Source organism: Corvus hawaiiensis, chromosome Z (genome assembly GCF_020740725.1).
Source record: "Corvus hawaiiensis isolate bCorHaw1 chromosome Z, bCorHaw1.pri.cur, whole genome shotgun sequence".
NCBI classification, from domain to species: domain Eukaryota; kingdom Metazoa; phylum Chordata; class Aves; order Passeriformes; family Corvidae; genus Corvus; species Corvus hawaiiensis.
The window spans coordinates 15,242,181-15,261,481 of record NC_063255.1 but is presented as its reverse complement, the minus strand read 5'-3'; the positions used below and the strand labels follow the sequence as shown (position 1 = coordinate 15,261,481).

Here is a 19,301-nt window from a genome sequence, read left to right as displayed (position 1 = left end):
TATGTGATTTCTCTGCGTGCCTGCTTCCTTTCCGTGCTTGCACCACTCACAATCAGACGGGTGTGCACTGAGACAGCTGGCGTGGCTGAGACCTCAATTCTGCCCTGGGAGCATAGGCAAATATGGCCCTGCGATGGATGTTTCTCCTGCTCCTCACACCTCTGCTGGCTGCACAAAATAATGGTAACCCCTATGCCAGAAATCATGGAAAACCCCAGGAAAGAGGTAAGAAGTGCTCCCTCCTCTGCCCGCAAGAGAAGGTTTTACTGTGCTCCTGCCACAGAGCTGTGGGGCACCTTCATGGCTTGCAGGATACAGCATCTGTATCAGAGAGGTCTGATGTCCATACTGGGGCCCCAGTCCCCCAGCTGGGTTGTGGTTAGGAGGAGCTCTGTTTGGGGATGGAGGGCAGCAAAGCTTGGGGTGCTGGGAAAGTCTCTGCAGGGTCTGTAGTGTTCCTCCATGGAGATGGAAATACAAGATGTCCATCTGTCCTTGCACAGTGTGAGGGTGCCTAGTCCTCACCACAGAGGAGATGGGCGCTGGTGCCCAAAAGAGACCTGGGGAGCCATGAGCTGAGCCCCTGGGTGCCCAGGAGAGCCTGGGGGCAGGAGTTATAATATTCTGGGATTGCACTTTAATGGGCTTCCTTGGCGCTGGAAGGGTCAGGGCATCTCCAGGGTTCCTCTGGGCTCTTCCTACATTGGCTGCACACTTTGATGCCAGCAGAGTCAGTGGAATTCGCAGGCTCACTGACTGCACTGTGTTACCTGCCCTCCCAGGAGGCTGCACTGTCCGGCAATTGAGCTGTGGGTCCAGGGACTGTGACCTTGCATTAGTCTGTATCTGTCTGGAGTATTTCTCTAAGCTAATTTTCCTGGAGCTAGATGATAAAAATCATTAAACTAGCATCTAATCATGTCGTCCTGGTCCACTGCAGTGTTGTGTCTGGGTGGATGCAGGCTAGAGAAAACAGCTGATCTAGTGGCTGTGACAGAGTACAGGGAGTGGGATCAGAAACTTTAATTGCTGATGTGAAGTGGCATTAGGGTCTGTACTGTGTGAGAGGCATCACGGGAGCCCATTTCCAGGGAAAATGTGACCGTGTGGTTGCAGACAGTGGAAGCACAGCACACTGTAACGCAAAAAACAAGGGCTAAAATTGCAACAGAGGATATTCTCCCGCCCAGAGCATCTTTCTGCTGCCCAGATCCCTGATGAAGCTGTTCTCCCACGCCCACATGTGCAACCATGTCACGTTGTGTGGCTTTCCTGTTTGTTTTCAAGGTGCACAATAAGACCAGGATCTGTCTGTGTTGTGTACAGTGGGATGCAACAGGGGCCTGTAGGCCTGCAGACCCTTGTCACACTCTGCAGATCTCAGTCACCCAGCCATCCCCAGAGGAGTCTGGGGCTGCCTGTGGCAGAGACGATATTGCTGAGTTTGCACCTTGGTGTTTGTGAAAAGAGGAACCAAGACAAAAACATGTGGTGGCTGCGCCCAGCAGCGTGAGCAGCCCTGCCTGCATCCTCAGCACATGTGCTCATCCCATCCTGGCACCTCTGCTGAGGTCCCACCCGACGGATCAGGGTCCTTCTCTTACAGAGGAGCAGGGCAAGGAAGATGGCTGGAGTGAGGCAGGAGGGTCCCTCCCGTCCCTGCTAGGGTGGAATGGGCTGACAGTGGCAGTGGGGCAGGGTAAAGCTGTAGGACAGAGAGAGGGAACAACAGGGTGGGACCCCTGATTATATCCCATGTCCCTGGCAGATACAGGGTACAACCCATTGTGCATGGTGCTGCAGAGAACAGTGCAGAGAAGAGCAGCCCAGCCACAGGCACAGGATGTGGTTGTTATGTGCGGTTGGCATGGCTGCTCTGCTCACCCCATCACGGGGACACTGTACACCGAGCAGGGTGCATTGTGGCATTATCCTATTGTCACCTTATTGCCTTGCTGTGCTGCTCCTCTCACAGGGTGTTTTTCCTCCCTGAAATGCCGTACCTGCACAAAACTCCCCTCCCTTTACAGTCCCAGTGCACCTGAAGACAGGTGGAGAAGCTTCTAGGGCACGTTTTCTGTGCAAATGCACAGATCCAAGCCGGTCCTGACCCCTTTTTCATCAGCCTTGCTTGACACTGTGTAGTGATCTAGTGGCAGCTGACAAGAAATTCTAAGGAGGAGCACAGCTGCCTTGACTGGGGGGTGGGAGGGTGGTAGCTAAAACTAAGCCACACCCAATCTGAAAGTTTTTGTGTCAGTCAAATTCCAAACTGTGCCTGAACAAATCCTGCGGGGAACATGAATGCTAAGAGGTACTGCACAGGAGTGCCTTGGGCTTGACACCCAGGGGTGGTGAACTGTGTGCTCCACCACGCTTCCACTTCCCATCATCAGAGCACAGATTCAGGAAACACGGATTTTGCCTCCTGTTCTTAGACATCTCTCAGATGTCTTTAGCATCTGGTGGACCACTACAGGTTAGAGTGCCTCTGTTTCCCAGCTCCTCCCACAATGCCTTTTTCAGTGACCTGCTTTGCCACCCCCTTTCCCTGCCATGACTCCCAGGCAGAGCATCCCCAAGGTCTCACTGAGGCTCCTTTTCCACCACTCTTAAAGACCCACTCAGCAGCTTTGATTGCCAGTGAGGAGTACAGAGATGCTCTCAGACCCATTTTTGTGCTCTCAGTACCTGCAATAAACACTCCACTGACAGAAAGAGTGACTGCTTTTCTTAGCTCCTCTCAGCAAGCACAGGGCATCGAACACAGCAAGGCTGCTGCGCACTTTGCTGTCACCTCTCTCAGCTGCTGAGCTGCCCTGCCAAAAGGGTTGAACTTTGTCTACTGCTTCTTAGGTTTCACCTTGTCCTTTATTCTTTGTGTGTGAGGTAATATAATGTCAGAAAGGACACCTTCTGCTGGTAAGCAAAGGGCTGAACCCAGGAGCCTGACCTGAATTGTCAGCATAGCTATTTCTCTTTTCTCCTGACCCTCCTCTTTTGGCCCATGCTGGGGCTTTGTTTAGCCTGCCAGGCTCAGAACTCCTTGCAGCAGGGGCAGGAAGTCCAGATATTTCTGTAAAAGGCTTTCTATATTCAGAGGTAATAAACAATATGAGCAAGGAGGGTATTCATTTAATAGCATCAACCAGGAGAAAAACCAAAACAGTAAATATCTGCCTTTAGGAGGCAAATAGACCAACCTTTTGTCACCACTCCTGTCTTGGGCATTCAGCATTTCCCATTTCACAGTGAGCACACATTGCACGTTACAAAAGGTGCCTATTTGGTCACATCTACACCATATTTTCCTTGCTGAAATTTCACTTGACTCAGCCTCCTTCCTCTAGCTGGGGCAGAGAGCCTGTGGGCGGCTCTCTGCACACCACTGTGCAGAGTGGTATAAAAAACAGTGTCTGAGGACTGTTCCGTTACTCTCCCAGTTGCTGTTAATCCCTACAAGGCTGAGTGTTTCTTTCCCATTGCTGTCTGAGCACACTCTGTTCTCCATCCGTGCACCGGCTCCCCACATACATCCCGCTGCTTTGTACAAGTGGTGAGCTCCATCTCTCCAGTGGAGGTCCCTTAACAGCTTCCCATGGATATCTCCAAAGCACTCAAACAGTCACCCCGGGTTAGAGCACAGGCTCCTTTGCTCCAAGGTGCCCTTTCCCTGTGGCAATTCTTATGGAATGATTTGGAAAGGAGTGTAAGGAGGGTGAGGACAGAGGTGTCCCTCCCAGCCTGTGCATCTTGACTGCACCCAGCAGTCATGGATTAGTTTCTTCCAATGAGCCTCAAGTGCTAGTCACATGCCTGATAGGCTTGGACTTACTGGAGATGTGAGGCCAAGTTGGGTTGTAATCAGCAATGTTCTTGAGGTAAAAACAGGCATGGACTGAAAGTGTCTTCTCTTCCCCATTCTGCAGGGAAGCAGAGCTTTCTAGGCTTTACCCTCAAACAATCACCAGAAATGCCAGCAGGAGGGACTCTGAGCAGCTGTAGATGCCTGGATGCAGATGGTGTCAGTGCTGTGACAGGGGGTTCAGCTGTCACAGGAATGTGGGCAGGAGGGAAGCCCTGGAGGAGCTGTGATGTTTGGGCACTGCTGGCAGGGTGCTCTGTGTGCAGGAGGTAAATAGGCTTTGGCAGTCCCTCAGGCTTCCATGCTGGGGTACACTACCCCTCTGCAAGGCAAGCAAGCTTGTTTTGCCATGCCCATCCCTCTGTCAGACCAGGTTAATTCCTAGAGTGGTTTCTGATGCTGGTGCATTCCCCTGTAGTGGTACTCTCCAGTCACTGGCTTCTTTGAGTATGGGAATGAGCTGTGGGTTCTGCCTGCCTTTTCTGATCTCTCCCACCCACCCCTTGGGCTCCACTCAGCACAGTCCATACCCAGCTTGGGTCTGGGTGCTGTATCAGCCTCTGTCTGCCCCATACCGGAGCACAACAGGGGCACACCTGGCAGGTCAAAGGGCACAGGGGAGCCCATGGGGAATTTAAAAAGTGGGGCCAAATGATCACCTCCGTTCCCAAATTCAGAGAGATGCTCTAAGACTCATGTTTGCGTTCTCAGTGGCTTGCAGTGCAACTCTCCAATGCAACTGGAAGAACAGTGGTTTTCTCTGTGGAAACAGTGGTTGCTTTTCTTAGCTCCTCTCAGCAAGCACATGGCACCAAACACAGCTCAGAGAGCTTGGCAAGGAAACGATGAGTCGCAGAGGCCAGGAATGCCCCTGGTGCTTGCAAGGGGCCCTGTAGGCAGAGGAAGAGCAAGCAGGGAGCAAGAAGGTTTGCCTGCAGGACTGCTCTCCCGTGTAGTCTTTGTGTCCGAAGGGCAGATGTGGCCACTGACACACTGCTGGCACACGTGTCATCTTTGCAGAAGCACATTCCACGTGTCTACCCTCGCCTGAGGCTGCACTGGAAACCACGCTGCATCCCATCAGCATCCCACCATTCCAGCTCAGAAGACACTGACAGGAATACTGAGGAAACCCTGGAGCAAGTCTGCGCCTCTGTGGAGCCTTTCTCACCTGAAACAAAGACAACAGAGAAGAGGCTGATGTTCCTGGCAAAGGATGAAGTCTGATAAGTGCCCAGGTCTAAGAAGAATGATTCACTGGAGTCCTGGTGAAGGTGGACAGGCTAGTCAGAAATGTGTGGCTGTTATGCCAGCTCAATTAATGCAATCCCTTTATACCTGTTTCCAGCCCAGGAGTCTTACACAGCATCTATTTTCTTGTGCCCATAACCAAGGGAAAGTAACCCAAGTCGCAGGGGGCAAAAGCAGGGACTGGCAGAATGAAGACCAGCCTGTGGTAGGAAAAGACCAGGTTTGAGACCATCTGAGGTACCTGAAGGTGCACAGATCCATGGGACCTGATGAGATGCATGTGTGGGTCCTGAGGGTGGGGGAACAGGCAAAGACACTATCCACCATATTTGAGAAGCTGTAGCAGGGAACTTCCAGTAAAGTTCCCACTGACTGTAAAAAGGAGAAGCACAACCCCCTTTTTAAAAAAGGGAAATGAGGGAGACCCAGGGAACTACAGGCCAGTCACTCTCTTTTTGGTGCCTGGCAAGATCATGGAGCAGTTCCTGCTGGAAACTTTTCTAAGGCACATGGAAATGATTGGTGATGACTTCACAAAGAGCAAATCATATCTGAGAAATGTGTTGGCCTTCTATGGTGGAGTGACAGCATTGGTGGAAAAGGGAGGAGCGACTGATCCGCCTGGACCTGTGCAAGGCATTTGACACTGTCCTGCATGATATCCTTGTCTCCAAGGTGTGGGTGTGGGTGTGAAGGTGTGGGTTTGATGGATGAACCATGACGTGGGGGAGGAGTTAGCTGGATGGTCACACTCAAAATGTTGCAGTCAGTATATTGATGTCCACTGGCACAGGTTGCCCAGAGAAGCTGTGGATGCCCCATCCCTGGAAGCGTTCAAGGCCAGACTGGATAGAGCTTTGGACAACCTGGTGTAGTGGAAAGTGTCCCTGTGCATGGCAGGGGGGCTGGAACTAAATGATCTTCCTTGGGAACCTTCCAGCCCAAGCCATCCTATGCTTTTATGAAAGACTGAGTAAGTCCTAAGTGCCTGTAAACAATAATTAGCATAACGCTAAATATGCCTAATTTCCGTTGTGCCGAAGTTGCACTTTTTAGTAAAAGAAAAAAATTTAAACTTTAAACAAAGACTAGCTCTCATTTGTGCTACAATAAGTCTGCACTGTACTGCACCTCTAAAGCAGCAACTATGAGATGTAGCTTTTTCAAACACAGAGTTACCCCTGGCCTCTGCAAGGAAGCCCAGTAAGTCTAGAGAGGTTCATTCACAGTTGTTCTAGCAGTAAGAGCTTTGCTGTATGAAAAGACTCAGGGAGAGCTGGAAGCAAGGCAAAGCTCTGCTGTGCAGCTGCAATCACCCTTGCCAGCAGAGCATCCGTGTTTGTGCAAAGACGCTGCTCCAGATACCTCGTGAAATCTGCATCTGTGCCAGCAGAGTGCCTGCAGAGGAGAATTTCTCTTTCCCTCCTGGTTTCCTGCCCGGCAGGTTGCCAGGAGTGGTGCTGCCAGTGGGGTTTGTGTGCTGTGGGGACTCTCACAGCTACCAGGCAGTGTGGAACAGTTACAAAAGGAAAAATGATGAGGCCTCCTTGCACTGAAGTCAAGAGTGGGGCAATATGGGAGAGGCCAGCCATGCTTGTAAGCACTCACAGCCCCCTCAGCTCCTAAGGCTGCCTCCACTGGCAAGTTTCCATCCCCTCAAACTGCTTCTTGTTTCAGGCCAGGCCCCACACGACTCTCTTCAAGCAACAATTGTTCACATTTCTGTGGTGACTCTAGGACTGAAGAATCCCCATCAATTAATAATCTTTGTATAGGCACAATTTGGGGCCCTGAAATGCAAATTAAAACACTTTTGTTTTTCATGCTTTCACGAGTAAATCTCACCTGCCTGAAATACTTGCTGCTCAATTTCCCAGTCTGGGGGTATTTTTGTTCCATTTATTTGTCAGGGGCTTCTTTCTGTCTGGGGTGGTGCAGTTCTGGTCCACTACTACATGGGTTGTGCAGAGCACTCCAGCTTTCCTGGGCAGTCTTGATGCCATTTGTACTGTAGGAAATAGTATAAACTCACTGTGCCTGCCTGGCTGCACCGTGGTAACTTTGGACAAAGTTTGGGTAGCTACAGCTAAATTTGTATGATGGACGAACACTCACAGAGAGTTATATTTCTTATTACGTGAAAAGTGGGATCTAATCAGACAGTAGAGACCCAAATTAGGGCAATACAAAGAGCCAGCAGCACTCCTGTCTAGAAGTTAATGAAAATTAATATGAAGATTTACTTCAATCAATTGCCCAATCTACATGCTGCAAACCACAACCAAATGTGCAGCCATTGAAATACCTACGTGCAGTCCCTGTCGAGCCCCTTCTGCCGGCTCAGATGAGGGGCTGTGGCTCGTCTTGGGTGAGGGTGGGAGGGATATGGGACAGGAGGCAGCTGCTCCTAGGAGCCAGCAGATATTTTGTGAGAGGGACAAAGAAGAGGAAGTAACAAGTGAAACATCCAGACCAAAAGCAAAGTGACAACTTGAGTGGGATTTTGCTGCAAACAAGTGTGTATGTGGGTGTGAGCAGATCGTGGCCAGCACAAATGACAGGAATGCAGATGAGTAGTGCAGCAGAGGGTCTGGTGCACTCCCACAGCATCTGTGTTTGTGGGAAAGAGCAGCATCCCCCAGGCTGCTGGATCCCTCTGGCTGGGGTGTCTCTACAGCAGCAGGTGGGCAGCAGGGCCCACTGGGAGGTGCTGTCTCTGCCACCCCTCTGAAGAGAGGGAGAGAGACTGACACCCCTGTGGATGGAACACCCTCGCCCTGAGGACGCTGCTGGAGCCCAGTGACCCTCAGGCTCTCCCTCCTGGCCTTTGCACACAGGAAGATGTCCAGCTCCCTCTGACTGGGACCCCAAACTGCAGTTTAAACCGAGGAGGAGCAGCTATGCCTTGAATGAAGTGGTGCAGCTCAGCTGTGTAGGGGAACCTGTGCCATCTGTCCCACGGATCCAATGCATTTCCAGAGGGACCCGGATTCTGTGGAATGACACTGCCACCTGCAAAGGTAAGCACAGGCCTGCACCACCCTGACCCAGGGTCCTGAGCTGGTGACAGACCCTCCGTGACCTGGTCATGCACGTGACAATGCAGGAATGGCAGGCCTGGATGCCTTGGCTTTCCCCCATGTCCTGGCAGTGATGATGCTCTTTTTGTCTCAGCACCTTGCTGTGGGCACCTGCCAGAGTCTGTGCTCCTGGAAGGGGTTCAAAGGCAGGAACAAGGGGCCTGCACTGGGGCCTGGTTCACGCCGCCTTGACTGGGAAAGGAACAGCGCTGTGCCTCCCTGAGTGTCCGACGTAGGTCTGGAAACCTCTGGGGTTCCAACCTACGGTTAAAGATCCTCAGGAGGGGCTGTCAGGCCACCATGCACACGCTCACTATCCGCAGAGTGATGTCGAGCAGGATCACAAGTGACTGAATCGCCAGCGCACTGACCGAAGGCAAAGAGATCGAGAGAAGTCTTCTGTATGGGTTATGAAGGCTTTTATTCCTCAGACGTCCCAGGGACAAAAGATGTTAACAAGGGAGGGTCCAAGGGTTTTATAGGGATACAGCCCACCAATCAGGTTTGGGCAAAGGGGAGGCGAGAGTACAAACTGGCTAATCGAGGAAGGTGGGAGGGAGCAGGGAGAGAGGGACCAATGGGATATTGAAGAACTTTCTAGAACATACATGTATTCAACAGGGTGATACAAGGACATATGCATAAAATGAGGAGGGGAAACGATAATTGACAGTTTACATAACAGAGCAAGGGACTGTGGATGCTCATCATCACCTTGTGAGAGAGTCTAAACTTCTGAGCCAGCCCAGCAGGAATTCAGGGCTGCATTCTGTCCCTGCAGCTCACTTGCCACTTGAGAGGCAGTGGCAACCACTGCCACAGGGGCCTACTGTATGTCCTGTGCCTTCAGACAATGACTGGGCATATGGCCAAGGTGGTGAGAGGGGAAGGAACTCTTTGCAAAGGCTGGGGAGAAATTCAGTCCCTGCTCACCCTTATCCAAATGGAGCCTGAGTGGGGAACCCTACAAGTCTGTAGTAGGCATGGATGGGACTGCTCATGGATGCTGTCACCAATAACTCTGTTCTAGGCTGCAAGAGAGGGATTTGGAGTTGAGTGTGGTAACCAAAGGAGATGGACCCTGTCAAAACCACATCAAGAGATACCCCAGCAGACCTCCTCCCATCCTGCTTACATGTGTTCCTCCTCTTCTTCTCTGTGCAGAGAGATGCCAGCGGCCCCGGTGGGACTCACAGCTCCAGCTTAGCCCAGACCAGAGTTTTTACTGGGTCGGTGAAGAGGTGACAGTGAGCTGCTTTATGAACAATGCTCCTCCCCTTTCTGTGATCAGATGTGCAAACAAGCTTTTTCGAAATTGGAAGGATGCTTGGGAGGTGAACATTTGGGGATCATGGCAGAGGTTGGCAGAGGACCTGACCTGCCCTATGGGTAAGTTGGGGACCAGTAGGTCTCCCCTGCTACGTGCACTTCTCACTGTGGATGGGACCTGGACATGCTGCTGTATCTGTGAGACACCTTGGGCACAGCTCAGAGTCAGGTCCCAATTGGCAGCAGTCTCCACAATGGAGAGGGTTAGAAGCCTTCAGTGTGGGACAGGTTTTCTCTGTCTCTGTATCTCGTCCCAATCTATTCCTGACCTGTATGTCATGGGAAAGTTGGAGTGGGACAGATCCTGCCCCTCAGTTCACCTCTCTCCTAGTAGCCTGTATCACCTCCTTGCCCAGGCACATGCTCTTTTTCTGCTCTTGGGGGCCCTTGGGTTTCCTCATAGTGTTGAATACTGACATTAACCACAGTCAGTCATGGAAAAGCCTTGGTCCCTCTCCTGCCTGAGCACTGCCTGTCTGAGAAGGACTCTCACATTTTCTCCCTGACAGAAAAATGCCCAAAACCTCAGTGGGATGAAAGACTTCAGTTTTCAGAAGATGAAAGTGAATACCCACAGAACAGAGAACTGACACTGACCTGTCCTGAAGGTCTCGAGCTTTCCTTCCCCGAGGTCAAATGTACAAAGGAACTTCAGGTGATAAGTGATGAAGAAACAGTCTATGGAGATGTCTGGTGGGGCAGGAACAGCGCAGGTGCCTGGACACGCATTGAGGGGGATGTGCTGTGTATGGGTAAGTGAGGCTGCAGCAGCTCTCCTGTGTCTCCCCTCTACCTTCACCCTCCTTGGGGCTGTGGTGCCTGTGCAAAACGCTGAAGAGGACAACCCAGCCAGGAGACAACAGCTGGGCAAGCTGAAAGCTCCTGCAGTGGTTCCTGAGCGGGCCAAGTCTGGGGCTCCCAGCTGGGTGCCCAGGCCTGGGGCAGGATCCGAGGCTGTCACCAGGTGCCCATGAAGGTTCCATTACCTTTGCTGTGCCTCCAGGTGCCACCCTCGAGTACACAGGTCTGCTTGTTCCCCTGCTGGCCCATGGATAAGGAACCTGGGGGACATCTCCTGCACTTGCAGGAGCTGGAGCAGAGGGGAATGAAGGGAGCCCTGATGGTGCAGGGCGTACTCAGCCCTTGGCATTGGGACAGGAGGCTGTATGGGAAGGATCTGGAGGAGGAGCAATACTATCCATCAGGGGATGGGGATGCAGAGTGTCCCATGCGGGAACAGAGCTGTGCTCGCTGTGGGCATGGCAGTGCTCAGGAGAGATGGGCAGGGAGAGATAACATGGGAACATCCATGCTTTGGGCTGTGGGACGTAGATAGAAGTAACCACAGACAGTAGTGGATGGATAGGGGAAGGTTCATAGATGAGTGATCCTTCATAATTTCCATGCACAAAGAAAGCCCCTTCCCAACAACTCTTGCCTGCAGGTCACATCCCAGCAGATGGATGTGTCACCTTCCCTCCCCCTTCATTGGCTGGAGGAGTTGCTGGGGATTTGTCTCCCACCACCCACCCATACCCCATCTCATCACCTCCAGCCCAAGTAACACCCACTTTCACCTCTGCCAGAAATGTGCCAAAGGCCCCTGTGGGACTCCAGACTCCAGCTGGCACCAGACCAGAAGAATTACGGGAAGGATGAGAAAGTGATGCTGAGCTGCCCTGGAGGTCTCCAGCCATCCTTCACTGAAATCAAATGTCAGAGTCAATTCCAGGACAACTATTATGACCAACCTGTATACAGGCAATTTTGGCTTGGAAGAGACTCCAGCGATTCCTGGGTCGCCATTCAGTCCCATGTGGAGTGCATCGGTAAGGGAGGGATCAGAAGTAGGATAGTCCCTTGCAGTGGGAGATCCTGTGAACGTGTCTGAGGGGGGACAGCATGGGAAGGTCAGGGTTTTTCCTTGGGCCCAATGCTGTGAGGCAGGTGGCTGTGAAAGCAGCTCCTGCTTCGAAGCCAGGATGAAATGTCTCCTGTTGTGCTCTCCCGTGGCACCCAAGGATGACTGCAGCCACACAGCTCAGAAGGTTTGAGGGAGGCAGGATCCTTTTGCTGCTTCCGGTGAGCTGTGATGTGGCCTAGCTGGGGACACACTCTCCTGGCTCCCCTCTGCTCCCCCAAAATTGTCTCATGTTTGACTGAACAGGTGCAGTTGTCTCACTGGAGAAATTCACCCAAAGGTTCACATTCCGTTTCCTAGTGCACCTTGATCCCAAACGCCTCCTGATCACCTTCAAGGGATCTGCAGTGACCACCTTCAGTCTCTCACTTTCCATCCAAGCAGGCTGGTGGTGGCAGGGGGACAATGCTGCAGGTTGTGGTGCTCAGCTGGGCATCTCTGGTCCTCTGCCATCGGGGCTGTTTGAGAGCAAAGCCTGAGCACAAGTGGCTTGTCACCAGCATTTCCTTTGTGGCTGTTCAGAGGTTGATCTGAACCTTGTGAGATCCCTTGCCTGCCCCTTTGGGAGAAGGAAGATTGTATTTTAAGCCCTTTCAGGCCTCACAAAGCTTCTTGCAGAAGCTTGAACAGGCAAGAGCTCCTTCCAGGAGCCGGTGTTCTTGTCTGGAACAATCACTGCCACAAAGCCTCCCCCTGCAGCACTGGACAAACTGCTGGGACCAGCTGTGCCTACTCAGCCTGGAGGATGGAGAATTTGGTGAGGAGATGATGAGAAGGAAGGGTTGTGTCAGGAGAAGAGGGCAGGGGCATTGGTAAAGCAGGAGATGTGAATGGAGAAGGCACTGCTCACCTCCTGTCCCACTACCCAGCGGTGTGGGGCAGGAGGAGAGCGGCCAAGGGACTGAGTGAGTGAGAACAGGGAGCCCAGAAGTGTCACAGGGGCATGGCTGATCCCTGTGGGAGGGATGAGCCATGGCTGAAGGGACATGCATCCCAGCAGGAGTGGTGGTGCCACGGGCCAGCAAGTGCCAGCTGAGCTGGGCTGGGTGACAGGCCTGAATGAGAGGTTGGAGGGCATCTCCTGGTGCAGGGGTGATTGTCCTGGGAATCTCCCTGCTGTGGGCTGTGGAGAAGGGAATATGGTGCCCTGGACACAAGGGTGAATGGGGAAGGTTCACAGATGAGTGATCCTTCACAGTTTCCATGCACAAAGAAAGCCCCTTCCCAACAACTCTTGCCTGCAGGTCACATCCCAGCAGATGGATGTGTCACCTTCCCTCCCCCTTCACTGGCTGGAGGAGTTGCTGGGGATTTGTCTCCCACCACCCACCCATACCCCATCTCATCACCTCCAGCCCAAGTAACACCCACTTTCACCTCTGCCAGAAATGTGCCAAAGGCCCCTGTGGGACTCCAGACTCCAGCTGGCACCAGACCAGAAGAATTACGGGAAGGATGAGAAAGTGATGCTGAGCTGCCCTGGAGGTCTCCAGCCATCCTTCACTGAAATCAAATGTCAGAGTCAATTCCAGGACAACTATTATGACCAACCTGTATACAGGCAATTTTGGCTTGGAAGAGACTCCAGCGATTCCTGGGTCGCCATTCAGTCCCATGTGGAGTGCATCGGTAAGGGAGGGATCAGAAGTAGGATAGTCCCTTGCAGTGGGAGATCCTGTGAACGTGTCTGAGGGGGGACAGCATGGGAAGGTCAGGGTTTTTCCTTGGGCCCAATGCTGTGAGGCAGGTGGCTGTGAAAGCAGCTCCTGCTTCGAAGCCAGGATGAAATGTCTCCTGTTGTGCTCTCCCGTGGCACCCAAGGATGACTGCAGCCACACAGCTCAGAAGGTTTGAGGGAGGCAGGATCCTTTTGCTGCTTCCGGTGAGCTGTGATGTGGCCTAGCTGGGGACACACTCTCCTGGCTCCCCTCTGCTCCCCCAAAATTGTCTCATGTTTGACTGAACAGGTGCAGTTGTCTCACTGGAGAAATTCACCCAAAGGTTCACATTCCGTTTCCTAGTGCACCTTGATCCCAAACGCCTCCTGATCACCTTCAAGGGATCTGCAGTGACCACCTTCAGTCTCTCACTTTCCATCCAAGCAGGCTGGTGGTGGCAGGGGGACAATGCTGCAGGTTGTGGTGCTCAGCTGGGCATCTCTGGTCCTCTGCCATCGGGGCTGTTTGAGAGCAAAGCCTGAGCACAAGTGGCTTGTCACCAGCATTTCCTTTGTGGCTGTTCAGAGGTTGATCTGAACCTTGTGAGATCCCTTGCCTGCCCCTTTGGGAGAGGGAAGATTGTATTTTAAGCCCTTTCAGGCCTCACAAAGCTTCTTGCAGAAGCTTGAACAGGCAAGAGCTCCTTCCAGGAGCCAGTGTTCTTGTCTGGAACAATCACTGCCACAAAGCCTCCCCCTGCAGCACTGGACAAACTGCTGGGACCAGCTGTGCCTACTCAGCCTGGAGGATGGAGAATTTGGTGAGGAGATGATGAGAAGGAAGGGTTGTGTCAGGAGAAGAGGGCAGGGGCATTGGTAAAGCAGGAGATGTGAAGGGAGAAGGCACTGCTCACCTCCTGTCCCACTACCCAGCGGTGTGGGGCAGGAGGAGAGCGGCCAAGGGACTGAGTGAGTGAGAACAGGGAGCCCAGAAGTGTCACAGGGGCATGGCTGATCCCTGTGGGAGGGATGAGCCATGGCTGAAGGGACATGCATCCCAGCAGGAGTGGTGGTGCCACGGGCCAGCAAATGCCAGCTGAGCTGGGCTGGGTGACAGGCCTGAATGAGAGGTTGGAGGGCATCTCCTGGTGCAGGGGTGATTGTCCTGGGAATCTCCCTGCTGTGGGCTGTGGAGAAGGGAATATGGTGCCCTGGACACAAGGGTGAATGGGGAAGGTTCACAGATGAGTGATCCTTCATAATTTCCATGCACAAAGAAAGCCCCTTCCCAACAACTCTTGCCTGCAGGTCACATCCCAGCAGATGGATGTGTCACCTTCCCTCCCCCTTCACTGGCTGGAGGAGTTGCTGGGGATTTGTCTCCCACCACCCACCCATACCCCATCTCATCACCTCCAGCCCAAGTAACACCCACTTTCACCTCTGCCAGAAATGTGCCAAAGGCCCCTGTGGGACTCCAGACTCCAGCTGGCACCAGACCAGAAGAATTACGGGAAGGATGAGAAAGTGATGCTGAGCTGCCCTGGAGGTCTCCAGCCATCCTTCACTGAAATCAAATGTCAGAGTCAATTCCAGGACAACTATTATGACCCACCTGTATACAGACAATTTTGGCTTGGAAGAGACTCCAGCGATTCCTGGGTCGCCATTCAGTCCCATGTGGAGTGCATCGGTAAGAGAGGGATTGGGAGCCCTCTTGGCTGCCTTGCTCTGCCCTCCCTGAACAGGGAAAGCAGGCTGGGGGGCACAGGAGATTTGTGGCTCCGTGCTGCCTGGGGAAATGGCAAGTGCTGTTGAAGGCAGTGTCAAGTCCAGCTTGTGGATCACCACTGAGGTTGTCAGTGATAAGGGTCTCCCTGTGGGCTTCTGGCAAATTGATGTGCACAAAGGAGAAGAGCATGGGGGAGGGATGTGTGGTGGGGTTTGTGGCCAGCACACAGCATCACAGTTTGAGCAGGATCAGAGGGCTTTGCTGCCTGTGTCCTCTCAGACAGTGCAGCTGTGAGCACCACAGCTTGCTCCATGTGGGCTGGGCCCCCTCCAGGCTCTGTGGAATGGTGGGTGCAGGCTTGGCACCCTCTTCTCACAGCTTAGGGCATTCATGTTCCCTCCAAGGGAGAGCAGAGCTGTACCTGCTGGACTGTAGAGATTCTGGGACACACAGACACCTCAGTTTTGAATCGATGGGGAAAATTGCTTGAGCAGCAGTAGTTCCCTCACTCACCCACATTCATTCCTGTCCAACTCCTCCTGCTCCCCTTTGAGAGAGCTGCAGTGACCACCTTCAGTCTCTCCCTTTCCCTCCCACCGGGCTGTGTGATGAGCAAGGTTGTCTGACTGCAGCATCCTTGCATGGCTGGGAGTGGAAGGGAAGAGAGTGACCTTCTGGCAATCTTTCCTTCACAGAAGTCCTCCAGGTTGTCCCCGGGACCTTTGAGATTTCCAGCACCAGCATCAAACTGAACTGGACCTGCAGGTTCCCTGATGCCTGCCAGGGCATGAGGGCCATGTGCCGGCTGGCAGCGCCTTCCTCTCCTCCCTGTGAGGCTGAGGAGGTGAATGGAGAGCAGATGTTACATGGCCAGGCAGGAACATTCACCTGCTCTCCTTTGCAGCCCTTCACTGAGTATAGTGTCACCATCAGCCTGCCCCCCAATGAAACCCTTTTCTCATGGTTGTTCATGACAGAGGAAACAGGTATGTGAACAGAGATATCAGAGACGAAGAACAGTCCAGAGCTGTGTCACAGGTGGATAGATGTTCTCCTCACCTGTCAGCTCATGCAGAGCATCTCTGCTCCCTGCAGTGATATGCCTGGGATCAGGGCTGCTCGAATCCTGGGCAGCTCTGGGGAAGGGGCTGTGAGAAGAGCCCTGAGCAGGGCACGTCCCATTCTCATTGTCCCATGCCACACCCCACTGTTGTGCTTCCCCCTGCTGCAGCACGTGCAGCCTTTGCAGGGAACAAACCCTTCCTGGGAGTCCCTTTGCAGCCTGTCCCATGGCCAGGAGCTGCCTGCACCCTCCTCTGGCCTCAGCCCCTGCTCATGGCCCTGTGTGTGACCCCACCGTCTGTGCTTCCAGTGCCGGACAAACCGGAGGAGCTGTGGCTGGATCCCAACAGGGGCTCTCTCAGGTGGAAGGCGCTGCCCTCCTGCAAAGGGGAGATCATCGGATACCAGGTACCAAGGGACCAGGGCAGACCTTCAGCTCCGGGCCTGGAGCTGTGTGCAGGCAGACTGGGAAGTGTGGGAACGGGACAGTCGTGATGACCTGAAGGAGGAAAGAGAAGCGCAGGGCTCCTCTTGTGGAGGATGTCACCACAGTGCCTGTGGTATTGCAAGACCTGTCCTCGGGCTCAGAACATGTATCTACAGCCCTTCAAACGAACAGCATCCCTCTTCCCTTCACAGGGGCTCAGCCCTGTGCTCACAGAGGCTGCTGCTCGCACATCCCGAGTGTTGGCTCCAAATTCCTCCTCTCTTCTTCTCTGCTCTGAGGTCCCCGCGTGGGGCTGAGGCTCCTGCCCGTTCCTCTCCGGAGCCTTCCCCACCGGGCCAGGCACACGGAAGGGCAGGCTGGCAGGGCCGTTGCCAGCTGCAGGCACCTTCCCAGCGGGCAGCTGAGAGCTGCTGCATTCCAGCTGTGTCTCCTGTCCGCAGCTGAGCATCACGGCCAGGAACGCCGGGGACAGCGGCGTGCTGGAGATGGAGCGGCTGCGGCTCAATGGCTCCGTCACCGAGCACCGGCTGCCGGAGCACAGCCCTGGCCGCAGCTACGCGGTGACGATCCGGGGACTGACGGCTGCTGGAGCCGGGGCTGCGCTGGCGAGGGAGTTTCCCACCGGCAGCTCGGGTAAGCTTTGCTGTGTCGCTGTCCCAGGAGCCTGGGCACGGAGGAGCTGCGCTCGGCAGAGCTGCGTTGCCCGAGGCTGGCCCTGCTCCTCGCACAGCCCTGCCCGTGCTCATTCGGCGGGTGTTCCCCTCCAGACACCCCGCACCCCCAGGGCATCAGCTGCCGCAGCGTCCGCGACATCGCCCCATCCCAAGGGACGGCCGTGCTCCCCCTGCGCCCCATCGCCCGTCCCTCTGAGGCAGCCAGGTGAGCGCAGCTCCCGCAGCTCTGCAGCCCCGGCATGGCTCTCCCCACGCCAGCGCTGGCCTGCAGACGCCTCCTTTCCACTGTCCCCGCTGTCCCCCCCGTCCCACCGACTTTGGGCCCTGCAGGGAGCACCAGCTGATCGTGGCCACGACGCACGACGGCTCGGTGACGGAGAGCATCTGCGCGGGGCAGCCACAGCTCTTCAATGGCAGCGTCTACCTGGCCGCTCTTCTCAACCTCACCGCCCCCACGGATTTCGTGCTGGGCGACGGCAGCCGCGGGCAGGGCCACCACAACGCTGCCCTCCGCCCGGGCTGCGACTACACGGCCCTCCTGCGCCTCGTCCGCCTCTCGCCGCAGGTACCCATCGCGGGGCTCCTGCTCCCTGGGGATGCTGCCGGCCGGGGCTGGGCCCCTCGCTGCGTCTGGGCTGGCTGTGAGGGCACACTCCTCTCCCGTGCCTGGGCAGGATGGTGTCCCTGGGCTCCTGGGCCACAGCCGGCTCACTCGGTGGCCCTGGGTGGGGACCTGTGCTGCCAGGTAGGCTAGTGCTGCACGAGTGGGCTGAGCTCTCCCTCCTGTCTCCTCCAACAGGCAGAGAAGTTCACCTGTGTCTGCTACAGCTTCTCTGTTGGTAAGTGTCTCCTTGCTCGTGGTGCCCAAGCCTCTCTCCTGCGTGTTCCCTTTTGCCAGCCTGGCAGCTTCCCTGGAAATGAGCTGGCACAGGGCAGATGTGGTGGCGTACTGCTGTACTTTGGTCTTCATAGAAGTTCTCTAGATCTTGAGGCTATCTATGGTAGAGAGGCTTCGGACATCCTCAGGACACCTGGGTAGGTGTGGCTCCAGTGGCCTCTGGACATTGCACATCATCCCTGCTATCACCACATATTTAGTTCTAGTCCCAGTGGTCCCCTTGTGATGTGCAACCCCTAAATGCAGATACCTCACCAGACTCTGGCAGTGCCTGGGGCCGTCAGGGACACAGGATCCACAACAGATGGTATCACACCAAGCAAGCACCTTCTCCTTCTGCCCCAACTCAGCTTTTCTCTAAAGCAAAGCCTGGAGTGGAAGACAAGAGAAGTTGCTTTACACTCCATGTCTCTATGGGATCTCCCAATGCTTGGTTCAGGCTGTGCAGGAGCCTGACCCTGGGTTGTGCTGCTTGCAGGGCAGGAGCCATCATCTCTGCTGGACAGGAAGCCAGTGGTTATGGCAGTAGCTCTGGCTGTTGGATGCCTGGCACTGGGGATTTTGCTGCTCTTTGTGCTCTTCAGGTCAGTATGTGCCTCACCTCTCCTGCCCTCTGTGAGGCATTCATCAGCTTGCAATGGCAGGGAGAGTCCCAGTGGAGCCTGAGATGAGGCAGGGTGAGAGGCAGGGTGGCTAGATGGGCAACAGGCTCTCCTCTGTCTCTCTGTTCTGCTGGTCTGTGGACCTGACTTGCTGTTTTCCAGGCTGAAGCACAACAGATCAAAAGCGTCAGAGAACAACAGCACTATACCCCTGAGAGGATGTCAAAAAGGTGAAGTATGAGCAAGGGCCCTGTGTGCCTTGTCTAGACAGGCTGTCTGTTAAAAGCACAGGCAGGATGGTTGCTGGTTCCATAAGGTCCTTGCAGGAACAAGGTGATCAGAGCTGCCTGGCACAGGGAAAGGGACACCTCCCAGGACAAGGGAACAGTGTGGGGAGGGACAATCTAAGGTTTGGAGAAGTCCTGGCTGCTGCAATGCCATCTCAGTCCCCACTGCAGAGTGCCAGGGCTGGCCAGTTTAGCATCAGTTGGGTGCTGAAGTCCTGTCCTTGTGGTCCCTGCAGATGTACGCAAGCCGAACACACAGATCCTGGTGGAAGAACTGTTGGAGGCTCTGAAGATGTTTAAGAGGGAAGAAATGGAGGCAGAGCAGACAGATGATGAATCAGTTGACAGGCATGGTGCTGGGCTTCTTAGAGAATATCAGGTCTGGTTTAGCTTTGCTTTCCCACCTGGCAGCACTGCCCACTTCTTACCCTTTCCCTGGATGTGTGATGCAGTTGGCCTTGGCCAGCCCCAGAATACATCCCAACACAGAGTGGG

The 19,301-nt window shown here is 54.3% G+C and overlaps 1 protein-coding gene across 9 annotated transcripts in view; it reads left to right on the top strand.

Moving 5' to 3' along the window:
• Window positions 1-19,301, top strand: part of LOC125319971 (receptor-type tyrosine-protein phosphatase kappa-like) — a 28,999-nt gene continuing 9,698 nt past the window's right edge. For 2 of the 9 annotated variants that reach the window (XR_007200946.1, XM_048291826.1), the window contains exons 1-16: window positions 5-225; window positions 7,954-8,136; window positions 9,361-9,585; window positions 10,035-10,277; window positions 11,112-11,354; window positions 12,833-13,075; window positions 14,554-14,796; window positions 15,531-15,821; window positions 16,208-16,305; window positions 16,786-16,978; window positions 17,113-17,224; window positions 17,350-17,584; window positions 17,819-17,858; window positions 18,396-18,501; window positions 18,682-18,749; window positions 19,034-19,185. Coding sequence is in view for 8 of the 9 variants with exons in the window: in XM_048291826.1 (XP_048147783.1) it covers window positions 123-225; window positions 7,954-8,136; window positions 9,361-9,585; window positions 10,035-10,277; window positions 11,112-11,354; window positions 12,833-13,075; window positions 14,554-14,796; window positions 15,531-15,821; window positions 16,208-16,305; window positions 16,786-16,978; window positions 17,113-17,224; window positions 17,350-17,584; window positions 17,819-17,858; window positions 18,396-18,501; window positions 18,682-18,749; window positions 19,034-19,185 (2,778 nt within the window). In the remaining variant the exon portion in view is untranslated. Of the gene's footprint in view, window positions 226-7,953; window positions 8,137-9,360; window positions 9,586-10,034; window positions 10,278-11,111; window positions 11,355-12,832; window positions 13,076-14,553; window positions 14,797-15,530; window positions 15,822-16,207; window positions 16,306-16,785; window positions 16,979-17,112; window positions 17,225-17,349; window positions 17,585-17,818; window positions 17,859-18,395; window positions 18,502-18,681; window positions 18,750-19,033; window positions 19,186-19,301 lie in introns of all 9 variants that reach the window. The other 7 variants (XM_048291829.1, XM_048291825.1, XM_048291823.1 and 4 more) reach the window with 7 other exon arrangements.